The 25115-nt window shown below is 39.1% G+C and overlaps 1 protein-coding gene across 1 annotated transcript in view; it reads right to left on the reverse strand.

Annotated features, from left to right (window-relative positions):
• Nucleotides 1-25115, reverse strand: part of LOC126252254 (uncharacterized) — a 279447-nt gene that overhangs the window by 207071 nt on the left and 47261 nt on the right. The window contains exon 3 of the mRNA XM_049953128.1: nt 16231-16425. Within this exon, the coding sequence (XP_049809085.1) occupies nt 16231-16425 (195 nt within the window). The remainder of the gene's footprint in view (nt 1-16230; nt 16426-25115) is intronic.

Consider the following 25115-nt stretch of genomic DNA (forward strand, 5'->3'; position numbering starts at 1 on the left):
TTGGTCAACATAACCTCATTCAAACATTAGTCGATTTGTGTCTGCATCATAAAGTTGTTCTTGATTTAAAATGTCAGTTTACGATCCTAATTCTCATCATTTGTAGGAGGTGTTACTGTTTTGTTTCAATATGAAGAAAACAGCAGCTGAGCCTCATCTAATGTTCTCAAGTACATATCGTAAGGACGCTATTAGTGAAGTAACATGTTTGGAGTGGTTTCAACACTTCAAGAACGGTGATTTTAATGTTGTACATTGGCTTAGTGGTGCAAGAGAGAATGTTTTCGAAGATGCAGAATTGGAGACATTGCTGAGTGAAGACTCGCGTCAAACTGAAGAAGAATTGACACAATTAGTGGGAGTGACACAGCAAGCCATTTCAAAATGTCTCAAGGATATGTGAATGATTCAGAAAGAAGGAACTAGGGTCCTGTGTGTGCTGAAACCAAGAGACGCTGAACGGCATTTGTGTGTTTGTGAACAGTTGCTTCAGAGGCAAAAACGGAAGGGATTTCTGCATCGCATTTTGACCGGCAATGAAAAATGGGTTCATTACGATACCCTAAATGCAAAAAATCATGGGGATATCCCAACCATGCTGCCACGTCGACAGCCAAACCGAATATTCACGTCTCCAAGATTATGCTCTGCATTTGGTGTGACCAGCTCGGCATCATGTACTACGAGCTGTTAAAACCAAGTGAAACAATCACAGGTGCTCGTTATCGAACACAATTAATGCGTCTGAGCAGAGCATAAAAGACGAACAGCCGCAATACAGCGAGAGGTCCGATAAAGTGATTTTGCAGCATGACAAAACTTGACCCCACATTGAAAAAGAGGTCAAAACGTACTTGGAAATGTTAAAATGGGAAGTTCTACCACACCCGTCGTATTCTCCAGACATTGCTCCCTCTGAATATCAGCTGTTTAGATCAATGGCGCATGGCCTGGTGGACCAACACTTCCAATCTCATGAAGGAGTCACAAATTGGATCGATTTGTGGATCGCTTCAAAAGATGAACAATTTTTTCGATGCAGGATTCGTACACTGCCCAAAAGATGGGAGAAAGTAGTGGCTAGCAATGGAAAATACTTTGAATGATACATGTGTGACCAATTTGTTTCATTAAAGCAAACAAATGTTGGGGAAAAAACGGTGGAACCAAAGTTGCACACCTTATATATGGAGTAATGTTCAAAATTATCTTTGCTTTGTTCTTGGAATTTCGAATTTTTGTGTGTAGTGGATATGGTTTTGCTTGTTTTATGACACAAAGAAGAATTTTTGTAATATTGGTGGTAGTGTGACATTAAGTCTTGAGTAGAGCTAGTCCTCTACATTAAATCAAGCTCAATTCTCTAGTCACGAGATATTCTGATCCTAGATGTTAGTCCTCCCCAGAACAAAGTTTTCTGGTCTTTCCAAACCACCACAGCTTACATTGCAATTGGTGTTGAATATTGTAACATGTTCTGTAATTTAATAATCTAGATTCAAGGGCTCAAGATTCAGATTAACTGCATGACAAGCAGCAATGCTCTGTTATTACAGATGTAGATAACATCTGTTCTATGATAAATAGCAATGAGATCATGTAGACTTTAAGCTAGCATTACAATGTAAACATAGCTACTTCATTTAACTGAGTGGGACAGACAATTTTTTATGCAAAGTAGCAGAATTTCTCCTAATGTCAGTGTGTTAAATTTAGCATGAGCTAGCACAAACAGTTTAAAGCTGATTAATAATAACAAATTTTTAACGCAGTACCTAATGGCTGATTCTCTTTCTTAAATTATAATTTGACTCATTTCACATTGCTGAAGATTCTGTTTCCAAACAAAATTTATGCCACATGATAAACGAAAATATTAATATTTTAAAATTATGGTACAGAATTACTGATCAATTCTTACCTTCAGGAAAAATGTCAGTACTGTTGAGAGACACAAATAAAAGTACATATGCTATCCTTGGTTTCAGAATTAATAGCATCTTTCTTGGGGAGGGCAGAAGGATAAAAATGGTTAAAAATGAAGGGCATCTCTCAGACACTTGGTATAAAGACATGAAAACAACTATTTTTCCTCTGAGTTTCTGCTGGATGAGAGAGAATGCTGTCCAATAACAGAAGAAATTATCCTGGCAACTCCTTAGACATGAGATATTTTTAAACTTATCCAAGAAAGGTGGTGAACTGTAGCTACCACAGTGAAGACGAGAGTGATGAGGTCTGGCCTCATGTTGCTCTATATCTCACTCAATGATGAAGCTCTGTCCAGGACATGTAGCTTTTCAGAGTGTGTAGCAGTGGCATCACAAGGGCAGTGAAATAATCATCAATGCCTGTGATGAAACTTCCTGGCAGATGAAAACTGTGTACCAGAATAAGATTTGAACTCATGGGCAACTGCTCTATCAGTAGACTACTTGCCTGTGAAAGGCAAAGTCCCTGAGTTTGAGTCTCGGTTTGGCACACAGTTTCAACCAGCCAGGGTGTTCCATCACATGCATTGATGATTCTCTCACTGCCTTCACGATGCTACCACTACACCCTCTGAAAAGTTATATGTCCTGGGCAGGGCCTCAAACAATGAGCAAGATACAAGGCAACACGAGGTCACTTTCCATCACTCTCATCTTTTTCACTGTGCTGGTTAGAGTTCATCTCCTTCCTTGGATGCTAATCCAACTTGAACGGACTTGGATTCTGCACTCTTTGGGATACAACAGATTTGGCATTATTTGCAGACTTTGGTGAGATCTTTCTTTGGATTATGGTTCACAGTGCTACAGGTAATCACACTGACTACGGATATGTACTGCAATTGTGTTTGTACCATGTGTTCAATCTGCTAATATATTTAAATGTGACATCTCCCAATAATTTTTTCTCATCACCAACTTTCCAAGTGGTACCTTTGCATAAGCCACAGTTATGCAATCCGAAATGCATATATGTCTGCTATGCTGCTGTTCGAACCAGGAATAAATGACTTCATCTGTTCTTGAGACAGATGGAATCTTCAAACTTTATTTTTTCATCTAGATTGGATGTAGATTATTCTAGATATTTATTCTGTTTTTTCATTCCCTTTTTCTTTCTTTTCCACCAACCACCAATATTTTGAGCACAAGCACAATACTTGCTAGCAACCGAATACAATTTCTCATAATTGTCAGTGCATTTTGTTGCCTTTACTTTCTTCTGAAGCAAAATCACAAAGCATTTTTATTTTAACTTTGTGGTTTTCTTGAACTTACTGTCAGGTAGGGCACTGTTTGATGTTGGTGTTTTGTAAATACATACATCAACAATCACCATTGTGAAAAGACAGCAACTAGTAGCACTGTTAAGGCAACAGAAGAGTATTTTTTTAAACCAGTTGTCATTAAGGGCTTCCTTGTACAACTGAACTCGAATTACAATTACACTGAATCCTTTAATGTCAAATAACTGCCAAATGAACTCTTAAAACATTTAATAGTAGGTTGAACTGACAATTTTCTGTAAGCTTCAGAGAAATCGGTAGCCAAATCCACCCATAAAAACCTAACACTATGAACTCATGTAGTTGATATTCTATAGTATTTATACTTTCCTCGAGTTATAATCTTCAGTCCAAAGGCATTTCTTGTTCCAGAAATACCCCAGGTGGGGAACAACATTAGTTCATGAATTATTTGTACAGGCTTCAAAGAGAAATGAATTCTTTTCATTTATTTGTGTGTTTAGTAGTTTAATTTATAAATTTCTTGTATATTTGTGTGCTTACCAGGCACAATCTAATGTTTTAATTCTTGTGAGTGTACATTTCCATCATCTTTAATATGGGGCAAATGTGACTACTGTGTTGGCACTGTGATCACTGTGTTTGTATGCAGGCTTAGTTGGTGACTCTTCATTCACAGCCCCAGGACTGCTGGTTTTTGGCACACAATTTGAGGCTGTTTCCATTAGTCATCACTGTGGGGGGAACTGGATGTAGAGCTCTAAGGGATGTCCAGCATGTCCCACATCTCCCCCAATCAGTCCACTACTGTGGCCATCCACGTTACTGCTGACCCTGAGTTTACCCCTCACCTGTGGCAAAATGGCTGGTAATCCCAAGGTGTGGTGGGAAGCAAAAGACTTTCCAGAGAGTCAATCATAAGGCCTCTTCACTTCATCTAATAAACAGGTTCCATGCAATATCTGTGGCTGACATGGATCCTGAGCCACATCAAGTTGCTTGTCCTGTTTCAGAGGACGCTTCTTTGCCTGCAAGATCTGGGCATTCACAGAGGCTGGAATTACTGGTAGTTGGAAACTCCAATGTTAGGTGCATAATGGGGCTATCTGCTTGCTAGATGTAAGCAGAGCTCACCATCTGTAACATCGTTGACAGGACCAATTGCAGACCTTTGGTACAGAGCTAAGTGGAGGTTCTGAATCCGAGGCTCAGACCGTTTTGTTACATGTAGACTGCAGATCCTTCACTTGTGACATAAGGTGGTGGAGTACCAAGTTCTGTTTAATAGGTCTGCATTCCATTATACACAGGAGGTGGCTACATGGATAGCAAGTGCTGTGTGGAGTGGACTAGGCGGGTTTTTTTTAGGTTACAGGGTCTTGCAAGAGAAGAAAAGGGGCTTCAGTCTCAAAGTGTGCAGGGCAAACACATGACGAGGATAGACCTATGAACCTTAAGTATTACAGTTGTAAACTGTCATAGCTATGTCTGGAAAGTACCAGACCTCAAATAACTAATTAAAAGCAGTGAAGTTTAAATCATTATAGATACTGAAAGCCGGCTAATACCCAAAATTTATACAAACAACATAATATTGTTCAGAAAGGATAGATCAAATACAATTGGTGGTTGGGCATTTGTTGCTGTTAGAAATAGTTTATTTTGTAGCAAAACTGAAGTACTTAGTCCCGGTGAGTTAGTATAGGTAGAGGTTATACTTGATAACCATAATAAACTAATAATTAGTTCCTTTTACTGACCCTCTGACTCAGAAGTTACAGTTGCTGAAAGATTCACAGAAAACGTGACTATCATTTCAGATAGGCACCCTACTTTTTAGGATATAGTTGGTCTCACTGCACTCTGCCCTTGATATATCGACTAGTATACATGTTGCAAGCCAATGGTGGGTATAAAACATCAGAAATTGTACCAAATGCTTTCTCAAAAAATTATTTTGAGCTATAAGCTCAGGAGCCCATTCGAAATGTAAATGGTTATGGAAACATACTTGACCTCTTACCAACAAATAATTCTGAGCAAACAGAAAGCCTCATGACTGATGCAGGAATTAGTTATCACAAGGCCGTTGTAATGAGACTAAATACTGTAACTCCAAAATCTACAAAAAATAATTGCAAAATATCTCTATTTAAAAAGGGCAGATAAAAATTTGCTTGACAGCTTCCCAAGAGACAGTTTCCATTCCTTTCAAATTAACTTTGTAAGTGTAGACCAAATGTATTTTGAATTCAAAGAAATATTATCAACAACACGTAAGAGATTTATACCAAATAATTTAATAACAGATGGAACTGATACCCTATTGTTAACAATGCGTGTTCCCCAAGATTGGCAAAGTTTAATAGAAAATCAGAATTTAGCACTACCTTCAGTGTAAGATGCTTTTAATAGTTTCCACATTATGAAACTCTGTCTTGAGATTTGGCAGAAAATATAAAAAGATCCTGGTCATGTGTAAAGTACACCAGAGGCAAGACACAATCAATACCTTTACTGCGTGATAGTGAAGGCAATGTTACCAACAATAGTGCCACTAAAGTGGAGGTACTAAATACGATTTTCAGAAATTCCATCACCAAAGAAGGTGAAGTTAATATTCCACAATTTGAATCAAGAACTGCAGCAAACATGACCTAAAAGTATATATTCTTGGTGTAGCGAATCAACTCACTTAATAAATGCAAGTCTTCCAGTCCAGACAGCATACCAATTAGGTCCCTTTCAGAGTATGCTGATATAATAGTTTCATATTTAGCAGTCATATACAACTACTCGCTTGAGAAAAGAGCTGCACCTAAATACTGGGAAGTAGCACAGGTCACACCAATACTCAAAAAAGGAATGACAGAAACATATCCCTGACGTAGATTTGCAGTATGATTTTGAAACATGTCTTGTCTTCAGACATTATGAAATGATCTATTGATGCATAATCAGCACAGATTCAGAAAATATTGTTCCTGAACAACATAACTAGCTCTATACTCTCATGAAGTAATGAGTGGTATCAACAGGTCAAACTGAATGTGTACTTCTAGATTTCCAGAAATCTCTTGATCCCATTACTCACAAGCAACTTCTAGTCATACTGTGTGCCTATGGAGTAGTTCTATCTCAGCTGTGCAAATGGCTTCAAGATTTTCCATCAGAAGATCACAGTTCATAGTAATTTATGGAGAATCACTGAAAAAACAGATGTGTTATTTAGCATTCCCTAAGTAAGTGTTATAGGTCCTCTGCTGTTCCTGATATACATAAACGAATTAGGAGACAATCTGAGTAGCCCTCTTAGGTTGTTCACATATGATGCTGTCATTTACTGTCTAATAAAGTCATCAGAAGATCAAAACCTATTGCAAATTGATTTGGGCAAATTATACGCATGGTGTGAAAATCGATCCTAAATAATGAAAAGTATGAGGTCACCCACATGAGTATTAACAGGAATCCATTAAATTTTGGTTAAATGATAAATCACAGAAATATAAAGTCTGCCAATTCATCGTAATATCTGGGGATAACAATCTCAACAACTTAAATTGCAATGATTATATAGATATTTGGGGGAAGGTGAACCAAAGACTGTGTTTTATTGGCAGAACACTTAGAAAATGCAACAAATCCAATAAGGAGACTGCCAACACTATGAATGTTCATCCTCTGATAGAGTACTGCTGTGCAGATGGGAGCCTTACCAGACAGAATTGACGGAGGGCACAAAAAAAGTTCAAAGAAGGGCAGCTAATTCTACGAGGGCGGTTCAGAAAGTAACCTCCGATTGGTCACAGTGCGGGTTGTGGGGAGAGTAGCGATGCCATCTGTGCGTTCACGCACTCAACAGGTCAGTCGGCATCAAGCCGTGGTCGAGTGAACGTCGTACCTGCGCTAGTTTAGTTTTTGTGGCAGTTTGAAATGTGTGCTGCAATAGAAAACCCCACCAAATGTGAAGTGTGTGCTGTCATAAGGTTTTTTACAGCCAAAGGATATTCTGCAGCAGCTATTCATCGTGAGCTTTGTGCCGTGTACGGACCAAGAGTTATGAGTGAAGGAGTTGTCCATGAATGGGTACGTTTATTTAAAAGTGGACGAGAAAACGTTCATGATGAAGAGAGGAGTGGTAGACCATCATTGGTGACTGACGAACTCGTTCAGACAGTTGATGCAAAAGTTCGTGAAAATCGACGTTTCTCAATGTCGGAGTTGTCTACTGGTTTTCCACAGATTTCTAAGACTCTCTTGTACGAGATAGTGACAGCAAGATTGGGTTACCGTAAGTTCTGTGCACAATGGGTGCCCAAAATTCTTACGGACCACCACAAAACTCAAAGAATGGCCTCTGCATTAGACTTTCTGTCACGTTATGAGGACGAAGGAGAACCATTGTTAAACAGAATCGCGACCGGTGACGAAACCTGGATTAAGTACGTGAACCCTGAGACAAAAGAACAATCAAAGATGTGGGCACATTCAAATTCGCCTACCAAACCAAGAAAAGCCTCGCAAGATTTTTCTGCCAGAAAACTGATGGCAACGGTGTTTTGGGATGCCAAAGGGGTGTTGTTGGTTGAATTCATGGAACGTGGTACGACCATTAATCAAGACGTGTACTGTGAAACAATAAAAAAGTTACGACGGGCTATACAGAACAAACGCCGTGGTATGCTGACTTCCGGTATCGTTTTTTTGAACGATAACGCCCGTCCTCACTCTGCTCGCAGAACAATGGCCCTTCTTGAGTCCTTCAAGTGGGACGTTATCAACCATCCACCTTACAGCCCAGACCTGGCGCCAAGTGATTATCACCTCTTCATGCATTTGAAGAAATGGCTCGGGTCACAGCGGTTTGATGACGACGAAGAGCTCAAAGATGCGGTCACAGCCTGGCTCCAGGCACAAGCGGGTGATTTTTATGCAGAAGGAATTTCAAAGCTTGTGAAGAGATACGATAAGTGCCTCAATCGCTATGGAGACTATGTAGAAAAATAGTGCAAAGATGTAGTTGTAAGATGTATATATTAAAATATTTTTATTTAACTTGGTGTATTTTTTTAAATCAACCGGAGGTTACTTTCTGAACAGCCCTCGTATATTATTGCAAAATAGTGGAGGAGAGTGTTACAGACATGATATATGAATTGGGATGGCGACCATTAAACCAAAGGAATTCTTCACTGCGGCAAGATCTTTTTATGAAATTTCAATCTTCAACTTTCTCCCCCAAATACAAAAATATTTTGCTGATGCCCACCTATGTAGGAGAAATGATCATTGTAATGAAATAAGATACATCAGAGCTTGCAGAAATATGAGGTTGGTTTGAAAAGTTCTAAGAATCCCCATGAGAGTTCTGTGCCAGCGCAACAAGTTGTTCATGTGATATCCATTGGACTGTTACCTGTAAACACGTGCCACATCAAATCTCTCGGAAGAGAGCTGTGGGGGTGAAGTGGCTCTGTTGTTGTTCCTACATAGTGATTTGCGAAGATGGAAAGAAATGAGATTCGAGCAGTGATTAAGTACTTCGTAAAGAAAGGTATGAAAGCAAAAGACATTCATGATAATTTCCAGAATACACTGGGAAACTCTGCTCCTTCATATGCAACTGTTGCCAAGTAGACAAATGAATTTAAATTTGGTCAGGAGAGCTTAGATGATGATCTGCGCACTGGTCGGCCAAGGTGTCACTACTCCAGAAATCACGACAGAAGTTCATGGAGGATCGCTGATTGAAAGTGCTTGAAATTGCTCATGCTTGCCAGATGTCATCTGAAAGGGTATATCACATTTTAACTGAATAATTAGAAATGAAAAATTATCTGCAAGATGGGTGCCACAACTCTTGATGCTGGATCAAAAATGCATGAGAATGGGGATATTGGAACATCGTTTGGCCAGTTTTAGGAGAAACGAACAAGAGTTTTTGTGCTGGTTTGAGACCACAGATGAAACTTGGGTGCACAACTATACCCCAGAGACAAAACAACAGTCAAAGTAGTGGAAACATGCTGATCCTCGTGCCTGTAGCACGAATCCTAGACCTAATTTCACACATGTGAATCATAAGTAAGCAGTGAATTAAACATATAGGTAAATGTTTCCAGTTGGTATAAATATAATATAAGTGTTGTTGCATTAGTGGAAGTGTTAGTGAAGTGTTAAAGAAGATTAAACGGGGTAAGAAGTTTATTTTCCTTCTCGCGCCTATGGCACGGATTTTAGGTTTAATTTCACACACGTGTATCATAAGTAAACAGTGACTTAAACTTATATGTAATCACCAGTTTTTTTATTCAGTACTCTTTCAATTTATTTATATCTTCCTGAATAGTTTCTAGGGTCCTTTGTTTACGTTTTAGTTAGTACTTAAATCAGTTTATACGATTTCTGTTTTTACCATGAGTGAGAAGTGTGTGACATGCCATAGGATCATTAGTTCCGGGGTATGGTGTGATGGGTGCTGTATTTTCTTTCACTGGGGCAAATGTAGTGGCGTGGGAAATGGGGACATAAATGAGGCTCGCCAGTGGTATTGTAGGATCTGCAGTAGAGATAGGAAAATACTGGAACAGGAAAGGAAAATTGCAGCTCTTCAAGCTGACCTAGACAAGGCAAGAGAGGATCTGGACAGGTTAAAGAGGCAGAAGGGTGAACAGAGGTGGGAAGTGGCAACAGGTAATAGGGGGGACAGGCAAAGGAGAGCATCAGACAGCTTTGTCATAAATCTTGAAAATAGATTTGACCTGTTGCCTCAGTCAGAATTGGATGAGCCTCATGTAGCTGAAGCTGTAGAAACGGCACAACAGGCTTTCAAGGACTTGAAAAAGGTAGGGAAATTTGTAAAGAGAAAGAAAGTTCTGTTGTTAGGTAGTTCCCATGGTAGAGGTGTTGGACAACTACTGCAGGAAAATCTAGGTCCAGAGTACCAGGTCACAAACTTTTTCAAGCCTAGTGCAGATCTGGGTCAGATAACAGAGGATGTAGGTTCTTTATGCAAGGATTTCACAAAGGAGGATGCCGTGGTTATAGTGGGTGGTCCAGGAAATAGGACTGACAGAGACTCTGAACATTCCATAGAGAGTGACCTGCTGAAGATAGCATCAGCAACTAAGCATACGATTGTGGGATTTGTGTCTGTGTTGAGACGCCATGATCGGCCTCATTTGAACTCTTCCGTAGGGAGGGTGAACTTGGAGTTGGAGTGGTTGCATATGGCGGATATAGGATCCCATATTGGTTTGATTCCTGTGGATGCTATCGATAGGTGGGACTACACTAGGCATGGCCTTCACCTCAATAGGAAAGGGAAGGGAAAACTGTCTGGGTTGGTTGCAGCAAACTTAAGGGGGGGACACTGTCACAAATGGTAAAATACAAGTGGTCACAGGTGTCAGAGGGATGCCTTTTCTAGGATAGGGAAGGGGGAATAAAAACAAGTTTTAAGAGAGATTGGCAGACACACTCAGTTTGAGAAAACAGATGAACGGGAGGCAGATTTTAGTATACACCCTCCATTTAAACAATGTTCAACAGAAAGTAATCAGAAACTGCTAGTTCATTTTCGCCAAAGCAGTTATAATCCCATCAGTTTGCAGTATGAGTTATCTTTATTACACCAGAACATTCCGGGACTCAGAAATAAAGTCGATGAACTACTCATTTGTATCGATGAAATGAATTCATCTAGCCAAATTGACATAATCTGCCTCTCTGAACATCAAGTGACCACTGGTATAGATCTGTTAGACATTTCAGCATTTAAGCTAGCTTCCTACTTCTGCAGAGTAGATATGGATGGAGGAGGAGTTGTCACATTTATTAAAAACTGCCTTAAATTCAAGAACATTGACATTAATAAATTCTGTTTGGATTAGCATCTAGAAGCATGTGCAACAGAAGTATAGTTCCATAACAGATCCTATGTAATAGTAACTATTTACCGAGCACCTGCAGGAAATTATAATCTATTCATAAATCATCTAGAAGCTCTTTTGGGTTATTTAACAGGAAGAAACAAAAAAAATTTGATTGCTGGTGACTTTAATACAGATTTTATAATGCAATCTTCCAGTAAACATTTACTGCAGTAGTAATGTTGTCTTTCAATCTAACTCACACTGTAAACTTTCCAACTAGGATCACTAAATCCTCAAGGACAGCCATTGGTAACATTTTTATAGACAAATCAAAGGAACAAAATCATATCATAAAGCCTGTTATAAATGGACTATCAAATCATGACATGCAGCTCATTATTTTAGATGTAAATTCTAAGCAGATAATCAAGACTGCAAAATCTGAGTACAGGAGAGTAGTCAACCAACCAAAAATTGAGTGTTTTAGAAAACTGCTCAAAGATATGAACTGGAAAGATGTTTATAGTGCTCATGACATGAATGAAAAATATAACACATTCATGAACAATGTCAGTACCATGTTTGAAAACTGTTTTCCTCTAAAAGTTACTCAAATTAAACAGAAGTCTATAATAAAACCATAGATTACACAAGGAATAAAGAATTCCTGTAAGACAAAAAGGAAAATGTATCTGTCAACCAAGAATAGCTCCAATGCTGATAATTTAGCTAAATGCAAGGAATGCTGTAAAATATTTAAAAAAAAGTAATTCAGACATCTAAACAAATGCACTACGAGAAGAAGATAGCAATGTCAGGGAAGAAAATAAAAACAATATGGGATATAGTGAAAGAGGAGACTGGTAGAACCATAAAGGAACAGGAGCAAATAGCACTACGGGTAGATGACACATTAGTAACCGATGAACATAGTGTGGCAAATCTATTTAACAAGAACTTTACATCCATTACTGATAGAATAGGATTGTCAGGGTCAGTAAATAATGCCCTTAAATATCTGAAACTAGCCTTTAAAAATAGCTTCAGGTACATGAATATGTCACTCACTTCACCAAAAGAAATAACTTCCATAGTAAAATCTTTAAAAACAAAGCATTCTAGTGGTTATGATGAAATATCAACAAAGTTAATTAAGGCACGTTCTTGTGAGTTTAGTACAATTCTAAGTTACTTGTGTAACCAGTCAATTATAACTGGGACATTTCCTGACTGGCTAAAATATGCAGATGTTAATCCTCTATTCAAGAAAGGGGATAAAGAGATACCATCAAACTACAGACCGATTTCACTTTTGCCAGCATTCTCAAAAATTTTAGAAAAAGTAATGTACAGGCAGCTTCTCAACCATCTGACCACAAATAACATATTATCAAGAACACAGTTTGGATTTCTGAAGGGTTCTGATATCACCTACAATGAAAATGTACTTAATTCATTAAATAACAAGTTACAAGCAGCAGGTATTTTCTGTGATTTGTCAAAGGCCTTCGATTGTGTGAACCATAACATCCTTTTAAATAAATTAGAATTCTATAGTGTCACTGGCAGTGCTGCAAAATGGTTCAAGCCATACCTCGCTAACAGGAAACAAAGGGTATCAGTGCAAGGAATTAGTGAATTAAGTCATCAGTCATCATCAGAATGGGAAGAAATTACATGTGGTGTCCCACAAGAATCCATCTTAGGGCCATTGCTTTTTCTTGTGTACATTAATGATCTCTCATCAGTAACACTGCCAGAAGCAGAGTTCATTTTGTTTGCAGATGACACAAGTATTGCAATAAATAGTATGTCGAGTGTAGTTCTGGAAAGATCTGCTACTGATATTTTCATGGGTATTAATAAATGGTTTAAGCCAACTCACTCACATTAAACTTTGAAAAGTCTCACTATATGCAATTCAGAACCTGTAAGAGGTTTCCACCCAGCATATGCATAAAGTATGAAGAAGAGCAGATAGAAGAGGTTGGCAGTTGTAAATTCCTGGGATTAGAACTTGATAATAAATTCAGTTGGGAGGAGCACACCACAGAACTGCAGAAACGCCGTAACAAATCTGTATTTGCAATTCGAGTGTTAGCAGACAGAGGTGACATAAAAATGAAAAAGCTTGCATACTTTGCCTACTTTCATTCCATAATGTCATATGGTATAATATTTTGGGGTAACTCTTCAAGTCCAAAAGCGTGTAATACGTATTATTTGTGGAGTAAATTCACGGACGTCCTCTAGAAACCTCTTCAAAGAACTGGGTACACTAACTACTGCCTCTCAGTATATTTACACCTTAATGAAATTTGTCCTAAATAATATATCTCTTTTTCCAACAAACAGCTCAGTTCAGACACACAATACCAGGAACACTCATCTTCAATAATTTGCCAGCAAACATAAAAAATTTAGTTACAAATAAAAATCAGTTTAAAAGGAGAATGAAAGACTTACTAGTGGCCAACTCCTTCTACTCCATTGAAGAATTTTTTAATAGAAACAAATGATGTATTGCATATATTCATACTATTAGTATTGTTATTTCAGCCTTTTTATATATAAAAAAAAAAAAAAAAAAAAAAAAAAAAAAACGGTTGACTTGTTCCACATCCACAAGGATCTCCTCAGCATCTATCTATGGAATGAAAAACTAATCTAATCATCAAAGAAAGCAAAGACAATACCTTCAGCGGGAGAGGTCATGGCTTCAGTGTTCTGGGCTGTGAAGGGATCACGTTCGTAGATTATCTCCCCACTGGGCAAACAATTACTGGACAATACTATGCTAACCTCCTGAACAAATTGCCACACAAGATATGCATAAAAGGCCATGTTTAGCAAGGAAGGAGGTCATCTACGATCTGGACAATGCGCACCCGCACACGTCATCGCCGTGGCAAAATTACACAAACTAAGGTATGAATTGTTGCCACACCTGCCTTATTCCCCTGATATGGCTCCGTCTGACTTGCATCTCTTCCCAAAATTGAAAATTTTTCTTGGTGGATGAAAATTCACTTCAAATGAAGAATTACTAGTCGGAGTTGACAACTATTTTGCAGTCCTGGAGGAAACAAATTTTTGAGATGGAATCAAAGCAGTGGAACATCATTGGATCAAGTGCATTAATCTACAAGGAGACTACACTGAAAAATAAAAAAAAGTTTCAGTGATGTAAGTACTTTTTTTTCTATTCTGTTCTGAGAACTTATCAAACGAACCTCGTATTAGAGTGTTTGTTTTTCCTGTGCGCTGTTCCAAAAGTGGAATGGTAGAGAAGTAGTGTGAAAGTGTTTCAATGAACACTCTGCAAGGCACTTACATGTGAATGCAGAGTAGTCCTATAGGTATAGATGTAGGCTTGCCTGCTGGTACATGCCCTGTCTACAGTTCCCACAATTTTGATCTAAACTCCTACAAAATCACCCAGATTTGACAAAACTTTGTTTATTGTACTTTAATCACATATATTAACTTCTCTACCTGCCAAATAACATTCACTCCACAATCACATTCATACACTTTTCACTTTTTAATTGAGTTTGCCATTGCTTGTAAGTTCTTTAGAGTCCGCCATAATTTAAAATCATCTTCTGACTCTCTAAACATTTCCATTCCACAAATTAATGCCTTTTATTCCCAATCATGTGCACACTCATGATCCTCTCTTTAAGATGAGTCAGTTGTGATACTAAATATTCTGTAATATCACAATCCCATAGAGTGCAAGCACACAGGACCTGTCCTGCAGGCTCACACAAGCTCAATTAACTCACTTCTGTGACAAAATGCGCAGCAGTCACCAACTGCAACGTTCTAGTGCAATGGGTCTTCCCCATCAGCAATGTTAGCTCACTGAATCATAGATGTGTAAGGATAGATTCAATCTGTCCAGAACAGGATCAATATCTGTAACCTTATATAAATTATCACAGAACATAGTAACTACTTTGTATGGTGGTGGCTGGTCAAGGAGTATGGGCACTGAGATATGTTCATACGTTATTATTAGCAGAAGTGTACTTGTTAAAAGAATGACTTAATGGATAATAATTTGTGCATACAGAAGTACTTTATGGCCATCAATGTCTGCAGACTGATGCACTGAATTACAGTTAAAATGGTGTTATAGTTATCATATCTAAGGAAATGTTTTGTGGTGGCGTAAGCTGGTGCCAGCACACCATGTGGCAAAGAGGTTGCCAGACGATACATAGAGGCCAACAACAGACTGGCAGGAAATGTTCTGCCAATGCCCTCTCACCCACCAGTATTTAAATAGCCACCAAGGACCAGAGGGCCAGTCTGTTCGAATCTGCTGCAGTCTGTCGCACTGAGTAAGTTCCAGTGTCATCAGCCGCAGCCCAGTGGGAATCGCAGTACCAGTTAGCTCCGCCACTAACTCAGGGACAGGCACCGTGTAACAACCCTAATAGTGTGCTTTGTACTTCACCAACAGTGAGGCTAACTTGGACTATACAGAAGAGCCGGTACCACAATGACGATCTGGAGATAAGTAACTTTCTATTCCTATGAATAAAGAACACAGTTAATCTATGCATGCAGTTTGTGTTATAGAAAAAGGATACTGGCCACCAAACAATACCCTCTCCTTGCTTCCCATGGTACAGCTGTACAGAGACAACAAGACAACAAAAAAGGGATGACCACCATCCATCATTTCTTACATATTTTAAAATATTCAACTTTTTGCAATGGTTACTATATGAAATTATTTTGTTTGTTTATGACAGTTTGTGTTCTCATTTAAAACAATATAAAATGGACATGTGATATCACGGTAACAGAGGAATATGTAAATCGGTATTCTTTCCATTCTTTGCACATTTTTCCTTAACACTCCCCATTTTGTTTTGTTTCTGAATTCTGATTCTTTTGTATATCTCACTTCCAGGATCATGAGTTAGCTTCATATCACTCTCAGTTGCTAATAAAAAGGACTGTTGTACAAACATTCCTCTTGATAATTTATAAACGATCAAGGCACTGTGATCAGTAAAGCCTAAGACATATAGCAGTTTATTTTCCAACAATTATGATTTACTTCAGCAATAACAATATGCATAACTGATTAAATGATACCTCATCTTTGGCTTGACCCCTTCCAAACTGACACCATAGTCTGTGCTTCCCTGACTCAGAAACTGTATGTTTCTTGGACTTGATATAGAGGCTGCTTTCAGATGACGAAGATTCAGCTGATGTTTCTGACAGACATGAGAAATCTTCACTGGGGGACAAAAACCTCACTTTCTCACACCATAGATTCCAGAACATCTGCATGTAAAATTAAAAAGAAGACAGTGTCACTCTGTATAAATACTTATTCATTAAAGTACTGTATGACAATTATAAGAGATTGGGCAGAATGATTAAAAAAGAAAGGACTTGTTTTCTCAAAAGAAATATGCTAGTTGATATATGAAAGTGAAAGTTTCATTAACATATGAATCTATTATATTCTAACTATACATTATTCATTAGTTTTTGATAACAAGTCATACATGCATGAAATGTCTGCCAATACATACGTATTAGTTTTAGAATTGAAAACTCAAGAAACAGTCAAAATTGAAAATAAATAACATAAAAATGCAAAGCAATGCAACAATGCCATAATTTAGACTGAAAAAAATGAAAACAGCAACATAATGAGTACAATTCACATCATTTAACAATACGTTATGTTGTTCTTGCTATCACATCATCATTCAATGAACAGATGCTGGACAAAGTGAACACCATCTGTTAACACTTTGGAGATTGACTACATCGAAGAATATCAGGCCTAGGAATTTGGCCATTTATGCCATTATTTAAAGTGTTACTGGCAAAGATGTAATTAATGTATCTTCACAAGTGAAATATAATAAAAAGGACCAAGCTCCAAGATACAGTTTTCAAATTTACTTTCGTTCTTTGAAAGATTGCAAATTTTAAAATAATGATGACAGAAAGTATAATTATCCTCCCAAGAAGAAAGTGTGAGGTGAGCTATTGAGCAATTTCTTCCTCTTGAGCTTCCAAAATTTCTTGCTCATGCAACAAACATGACATATCTGTAGCAGAATTACAGCAAAGTACAAAACCTAACAAGAACACACACATGAAATTAGTCAATGTGATCATATTGGTTCAGTCATTCATGACAGCAGCTCTTACATTTGCTAATGTATCTTTCAAAATAATTCTGAACACTGAAAAGAGAAAGCAGCACCAATCAAAGGACAGATAGCAAGACATCTGTACATTGTTGTCAAACCAAATGAACTGGGTTTTTAAGAGATAGCTTGCTTGCACACCGAGAAAATCATGCCCTGACCTACACAAAGCTGAGGCCTGAGCTATGCTTGGGCTTGGTCTCCAAAGTGTTAACAAATCATGTAAAATTTGTCCTGTGTTTTTAACTGTTTGAATGTTGTGTTACTATGTTCATGTTTGCCGTACATTCATAATATCACACTGTTCTACTTATACAACTGTCATGAATCAATAAATGTGTTACAGTTCCACTATATTTTGTTGGTGTCATTATTTAGATGTAACATTACAATGAGAAAGCACTCTCAGATATATCAATAATATTCTTCATTAGTGGTCAGGATTCTACCATCTCAGAAGCTGTGTATTCTTTATTAGCATTAACTTGACAAAGAGCACACTCGTTGACATTACTGGCAACAAAGAGTTAAACTGTACTGTTTCACAGGAACAAATGGAGTGGGAACAAGAAGAAAGAAAATTAACATACATAGTGTGTTCTATCTTAGAAACCACAGGGTACATATCCTTATGAAGTAATGGTGACAAAAACTGTATATTTTTGTTTTTATAAAATAACAAAGAGGGAGACTGGATTACCAAATATTGGCCAGCTAATCTGTCTTTTGCTAATTTTACAATGTTCTCAACAGAATTTTCCTTTGGGTACAGTATTTCTGTTTTTACTCATAACATTGGAGCATTATCCCAGGACTTCCATGCTACATTACCGGGCTCTCTATGATGTTGCAATTGTAGTGCACCAACCACATTTAATTAGAAATACACTGAGCAGGAAGTAGACTGCAGCAACACTAGCCACAGGCAAGTGTGGATGTATGCTGTTGCAGTATTGCAAGGCAAACTGGCCTGACGAGGTGTGTAAACAGTTGACACAGCAATACCTAGGCAGAAAATGGCAGAACCCTTTCCACACCAGCAGCCAAAAAAGTGTTACCATACTTGCTGCAAGGCACAGCAGAGCCCAAGCCAGTGCAGCGCAAAAGTGTATACATAACTAGCCATTATGTACTCAAGTCACTTGCGTTTAGTATCACAGCTCTATTTCCATAGGGATGTGGTAATTTGAGGCATCACCCAGAATGCCATTTGTGGAGCGTACTTTGAATCTGCAACATGGCAGCCTACCCTGAAACCATGGGGACTGGAGCCACTGACACACTGGGCCAGCACCAGTCCTGGAAAGCACTTGGCCAGTCATCAATACAGGTCTGTTACATCACCTGCCGGCTGCTACTGGACAGCACTGGGCTGCTACTGGACAGCGCTGGGGCACAAGCAGCACCAAGCACTAATGGCTGTAGTTAGCCATGTTTCTTGAGGTCATCCTGCAAAGCGCTGAAGGGTGGAGTCATCACCGACAGAGGCAGCTGTGCCATGTGCCTCTACTCAGCTGAGGCTGCACTCTGCCAACATTGCTGGAATAACATGCTGTAAGCCACTGGGTGTTTCAGTCACCCTGCTGCTGCTTGTATGGAACCATGGATAAGAGTGGTAATAAAGAAATCTGGGAGATTTCTGGCTGTATGACTGGCGCCACATGGCAACCCCTTGCATGTCCACCACTCTTCACTTCACTGGTGTTAAGGTACTGATGTTGCCTTTCCAGTGCAATATGTGAACCTATTGGCTACATTATGGTGAGTCAAGAAATTTAATTGCTGTTGTTAAAGTGTCTTACCCACAGAAAAAAGCTTGACTGCCACGCTCTTTGTTAAGGTGACTTTCATTAAAAATAAGGAGCTATGGGATTTGGAGGTCACTCTAGAGGTAATGGAGGTCATGACTGTCTAGTACCTGTCAGATTTACGCACTGTAACTTGGAAAGTCATTGAGCACCATGTACAGTATCAGTAACAGTAGCGAGTTTGAAGTGTAATCATTACAGGGACATGGCTAGATAGCTAATGATTAAACATCAAGACTTTATATTGTGTATCTTGTAATTCTTGGTTTTTCAAAATGAATGCCAAGAAGGGCAAGGAGTACAAGGTGTATCAGAATCAGTGGCAGCTTGTATATTATTGGAAAAAGTAACACAACACAATAGTTACCTAGTCTGATAGAAGTGCTGTCACCAAAGCAAAATAAAGATTTGGCAGTTGCAAGTTTACTGCTTTTTTCTCTGATAAATAAATTGAGGATGTGCAAGCATTTGTGGAGGATCTTAGGAATTTGGCAAAAATGGAAGGTTGGTCTGATGCAGAACTTTCAAAGTAGCAAAATTAAGAAAATCGAGAACCAAAAGCTTATACAGTTTATATGGAGGTTCTCAAGGGAGCTGAAACATTTGACGAATTTAGAAAGAGATTGGTTCAAAGGTATACAAAGCAAAACAGTGTTACATATTTTGGGTACTGTTGGGCATGGTGACAGAGGCACACAGGATCAGTAGAAGAACTTGTGGATAGAATAAGTAAGATCAATCGTTGTATATACGAGTTGGGGCAGAACACTGTAGTGAATGAAGTAATTTCACAGGAGGCTGAGCAGAGGGTGCCTGACGGCATTTTTTAGATGGTTGCTGTCAAAAATAGCAAGGAGGGTATGGATAGGGGTTCTTACTGATTTGCACACAGCTGTCAAACTGACAGCATAATGCAAGGAAATTGATATATCAACCACATTGAATAAACCAGAGGGACAGTGTTTTCAGCCAACATAAGCTGTTGTAGATGTGGACAGATGGAGCATGTGCTATGGCAATGTTGCCAGCCACAGGACAGCGAAAGGAGAAGCAGAGGCAGCACAATGGTAATGGTAGTTTCAGAGATAGGGGACCAGGAAAGAAACAGATGTTAAATGCCAACAGGAACCCTAGGTCCACTTGGGGGCTTTCCCAGTAAAGTTAGATGCTACAAAGTCATACGCAGAGATGGATCGTTTTGTCAGGAGAATAATAAGGAAGACAAATTGCAGGACGTTGTTGGATATATGAATCAGCTGCCAGTGACGGTCTGGTGGAACGTAAAGAGTGGAACCCATCACGGTATGATGTGCCAAGAAGGGCGAGGAGTCTGAGGTATAGAAGAATCAGTGTCAGCTTGTATATTATTGGAAAAAGTATAACAACACAGAGTTACCTAGTCTGGTAGAAGCGCTGTCACCAAAGCAAAATATAGATTTGGCAGCTGCAAGTTTAGCTGCTTTTTTCTCTGATAAATAAATTGAGGATGTGCAAGCATTTGTGGAGGATCTTAGGAATTTGGCAAAAATGGAAGGTTGGTCTGATGCAGAACTTTCAAAGTAGCAAAATTAAGAAAATTGAGAAGCAAAAGCTTATACAGTTTATATGGAGGTTCTCAGGGGAGCTGAAACATTTGACGAATTTAGAAAGAGATTGGTTCAAAGGTATACAAAGCAAAACAGTGTTACACATTTTGGGTACTGTTGGGCATGGTGACAAAGGCACACAGGATCAGTAGAAGAATTTGTGGATAGAATAAGTAAGATCAATCGTTGTATATACGGGTTGGGGCAGAACACTGTAGTGAATGAAGTAATTTCACAGGAGGCTGAGCAGAGGGTGCCTGACGGCATTTTTTAGATGGTTGCTGTCAAAAATAGCAAGGAGGGTATGGATAGGGGTTCTTACTGATTTGCACACAGCTGTCAAACTGACAGCATAATGCAAGGAAATTGATATATCAACCACATTGAATAAACCAGAGGGACAGTGTTTTCAGCCAACATAAGCTGTTGTAGATGTGGACAGATGGAGCATGTGCTATGGCAATGTTGCCAGCCACAGGACAGCGAAAGGAGAAGCAGAGGCAGCACAATGGTAATGGTAGTTTCAGAAATAGGGGACTAGGAAAGAAAGATATGTTAAATGCCAACAGGAACCCTAGGACCACTTGGGGGCTTTCCCAGTAAAGTTAGATGCTACAAAGTCATATGCAGAGATGGATCGTTTTGTCAGGAGAATAATAAGGAAGACAAATTGCGGGATGTTGTTGGATATATGCATCAGTTGCCAGTGACGGTCTGGTGGAACATAAGGAGTGGAACCCATCACGATATAGATTGCGTGAAGTGTGGAAGAAAGTTGATACACCATTGGGATCGGTGAGCATGATTTTTGCCTGGGTACAGTTCAGTTCAGACTACATGTAGAGATTGTGCTGCAATGAGTGAGGGCTATGATATGATTCTGGGTTTGGATTCATTGCACCTGCCTTGTGCCAAAATCAATCTTCGGCAACACATGGTGGAGCTCAATGGAGAAAGGTTTTAGTTGGGTGAGCCCAGTGGCAGTGTTGCAATATAGTGAGGTGAGTCTATCAAGTATGACAAACCATTTGAGCTGTGAACAACCACACTGAGACTTGATTCACATGACTGCATACTGAAAGTACTGGGAAATCGCTTTGGGTTAATGTTAAGTCTAGCTTACCATTAGGTATGATGAATGTGGTGGAACTGTAGGAAGTAAATGAAGTATTGAATCAGGTGGTTTGCTCAGTGAAGTGTTGTATGTGCACAAGAGGTAAATGGTGAAAAACTGGTATCTGTGTTTATGCATAGTTCCAGTGCCAAGGACTTAAGGTTAGCAAAGGGGATGTTGATCACTAACATGGGTATTCTGGAGGAGCAAGAGTGGGATATAAGGTTGTTAGCCATGGACAATTGACAAACACCACTGAAACTGCATTACAAGGGACACTGAAGCACATAAAGGAGAGAGATAAGGAATGAATGGAAGATTAACTGTTGCCAAGGTTTTATTTTTCCAAAAAGAGCCATTGTCGGCAATGCATATTAAGCAGAACCTAATAATAACAGGAAATGAATCACCTGTGTCTACAAACCATACAAAGTTCTGATTTACTTCAAAGGAGTTCATCGATCAGCAGCTGAAGGATGGGATTGATGAGGAAAGTAATACCCACGAACAGCCGGGATTGTCATTGTGGCCAAGTAATTAAAAGGTGGCTCATGGAAACATAGCTTTTGTTGCAATTACCAACATCTGAATGCCAAAACTATAATGGATGCCCCCTTGATGCCTACCCCTTGCTGAACATTAAGGAAACCAGAGACCATTTAGTCCAGTGCAAACATTTTTTGACAACAGACTTGAGGAGTCACTACCATCAGCTAGAAATCACTCTGGAGTACCAACAAAAACCAGCATTTTCTTCATTGCAGAAGCATTATCAATTTAGGAGGATGCCTTTTGGATTGAAGAAAACCCCTGCGACATTTCAGAGGTTGTTGGATGGAGGTCTCAGAGAACTGAAACCATGTCAGTGTATGGTGCCTCTGGATGATGTAATTGTCTTTGTGAGTGACACAGAGCAGCACATACAGTGCCTAAGGGATGTATTCCTGAGATTGAGAGCCATGAAATTAATGTTGAGTACAGAGAAGTCTAATTTTGTGTTGGAAGAGTTGGCATACCAGGGTTATATAATAAGTAAGTGTGGTGTTAGGACAGACTTAAGGTTAGTTAAAGGCATATGCGAATTTTCTGTACCTGAATCAGTGAATGAAATGCAATCATTTCTTGGCATCACAAATTATTATAGGAGATTTGTAATGGGATTTTTGGATGTTGCCAGGCAATTATTAAATAAGGGTTCAAAATTTGTTTGATCAGAGGATTATTAAGGCGCTTTTCAGAAACTAAAAGAAGCTTTGATATCGAGTCTGGTCTTGGTATTTACAAATTTGAATAAGGAATTCATTCTGTCTTGTGATGCATCCAACCATACATTTGGTTATGTGTTGTATCAAGAAATAGTTCCTATTGGCCTTTGGATCACGGCAAAGGAACAGCCTTCTTTCGCAAAAGAGAAACACACATCATCCATACACACAAGCAAGCACATCTCATGCACACATGATCGCCTACTCCGACATCTTTGGCCAGAATGCAACTATCACATGGGATGCAAGCAGCAATCTGGAGGGAGTGGGGAATGGGAATGAGAAGGGATAATAGAGTACATGCAGGGAGAGAGATGAACACTTTCTGGTGGGGTCTGCAGTTACTAGAATGCCAAGACATGCAGCGTCAGGAGGTTGTGGGGCAGGGGAGGGTGTGGGAAAAAAGGGAGTGAGGAAGAAGAGGAACAGGGAAAGATGGGCAGGTGCTTTGGCAGAGGGCGGAAACAAAGAGAAGGAAATAAGAATGGAGAGAAGATGACAGGACAGAGAGGGTAGAAACTGTTTGGTGGAGGGTGTAGGAACAGTAGTACCCGAGGTACTACCCATCCCTACTAAAATGGTGTTCCATCACCCACCCAACCTCCACAACGTCCTAGTCCACCCCTACACCATTCCCTATCCCAACCCCTTCCACAAGGATCATATCCCTGTAGAAGACCCAGGTGCAACACCAGGGTGAATGTCCTCAACCTATGGTGACACACTGTCCCTACACCCTCCACCCAACAATTTCCACCCCCTCTGTCCTATCATCTGCTCCCCATTCTCCACCCTCTTTGTTTGCCACCCTCTTTGTTTGCCACCCTCTTTCAACACACCCACCCATCTTTCCCCCTCATCTCTTCTCACTCCTTTTTTTCCCCTCTCCCTACCCCACAACCTCCTGACACTGCACCTCTTGGCATTCTAGTCCCTGCACACTCTGTCATGCAGCGTTCATCTCTCTCCCCACCTGTGCACTACTATCCCTTCCCCTCCCCCACCCGCTCCAGATTGCTGCTTGTATCCCACGTGATAGTTGCATTCCAACCAAATATATCAGAGCTGGCAGTCATGTGTGCATGAGATGTGTTTGCTTGTGCATACGAATGGTGTGTGCTTCTCTTTTGCTAAAGAAGGCTGTAGCCAAAAGCTTTATGTAAGTATCTTTTAAAAGGGCCAGTCTGCAACTTAATGTGTCTTGTTTACAATAAGTAGCAGTCTACCTTTTCCTACATTGTTAATTTTACAGTTATTGAACTGAATCTATTGAAATCATTTCTTATAATTTAGCTTACAATATTTGCAGTTTTAAAGGCTCTCTCTCATTTTATATATACATGACCTGAAAAATGAAGGGCATTTCTGTAATCTTTTGGCCTGAATTTGGAGTGATGTCCCACTTCAGCTTAGGTTTTATTGCAATTAACACCGAACCTGTTGCATGAGTTCTAAGATTTGATGAATTATATTTACTTTTGTTGATTGGTAATACAAATGAAACACTTCTTACTCCCGTTATTTTGATCTTAGTTACAAGATCTGATGATGACAGTTGTCACAATACATACGACAAATATAAAAATAATAATAATAAAATAAACAAAAATCACATAAAGCAATCTGATACTATTATTTATAAAAGACACAGCAACTAAATTAACAAAGAAAACAACATTAATACAGCAGAAATCAGAAATAATGTTTGTTAAAAAATTATTAAGAATGAAGGATACACAAGATAGTGGCAGAAAATATATATATAGAAGATCAAAATTATAAGTATTTAATGTTGGCTGTTATGAATCATCCTGCTGAAGGAATAAAGAGTCCCTAGCATTTCAGGCATGTGCAGAAACATGTTAGATGGCAATGGCACATGTTACAATGTCACTGTGGCCAGGAATGGTGTCAGATAACGTTTCCAGATGAATCCAGGTTCTGTTTGAAAATGATGGCCACAGTTTGGTTCATTTCAGGCAGGGGGAGCAGCATCACAGTGACTGCACTTACACAAGACATACAGCACCATC

This window comes from Schistocerca nitens, chromosome 4 (genome assembly GCF_023898315.1).
Source record: "Schistocerca nitens isolate TAMUIC-IGC-003100 chromosome 4, iqSchNite1.1, whole genome shotgun sequence".
NCBI classification, from domain to species: Eukaryota; Metazoa; Arthropoda; class Insecta; order Orthoptera; family Acrididae; genus Schistocerca; species Schistocerca nitens.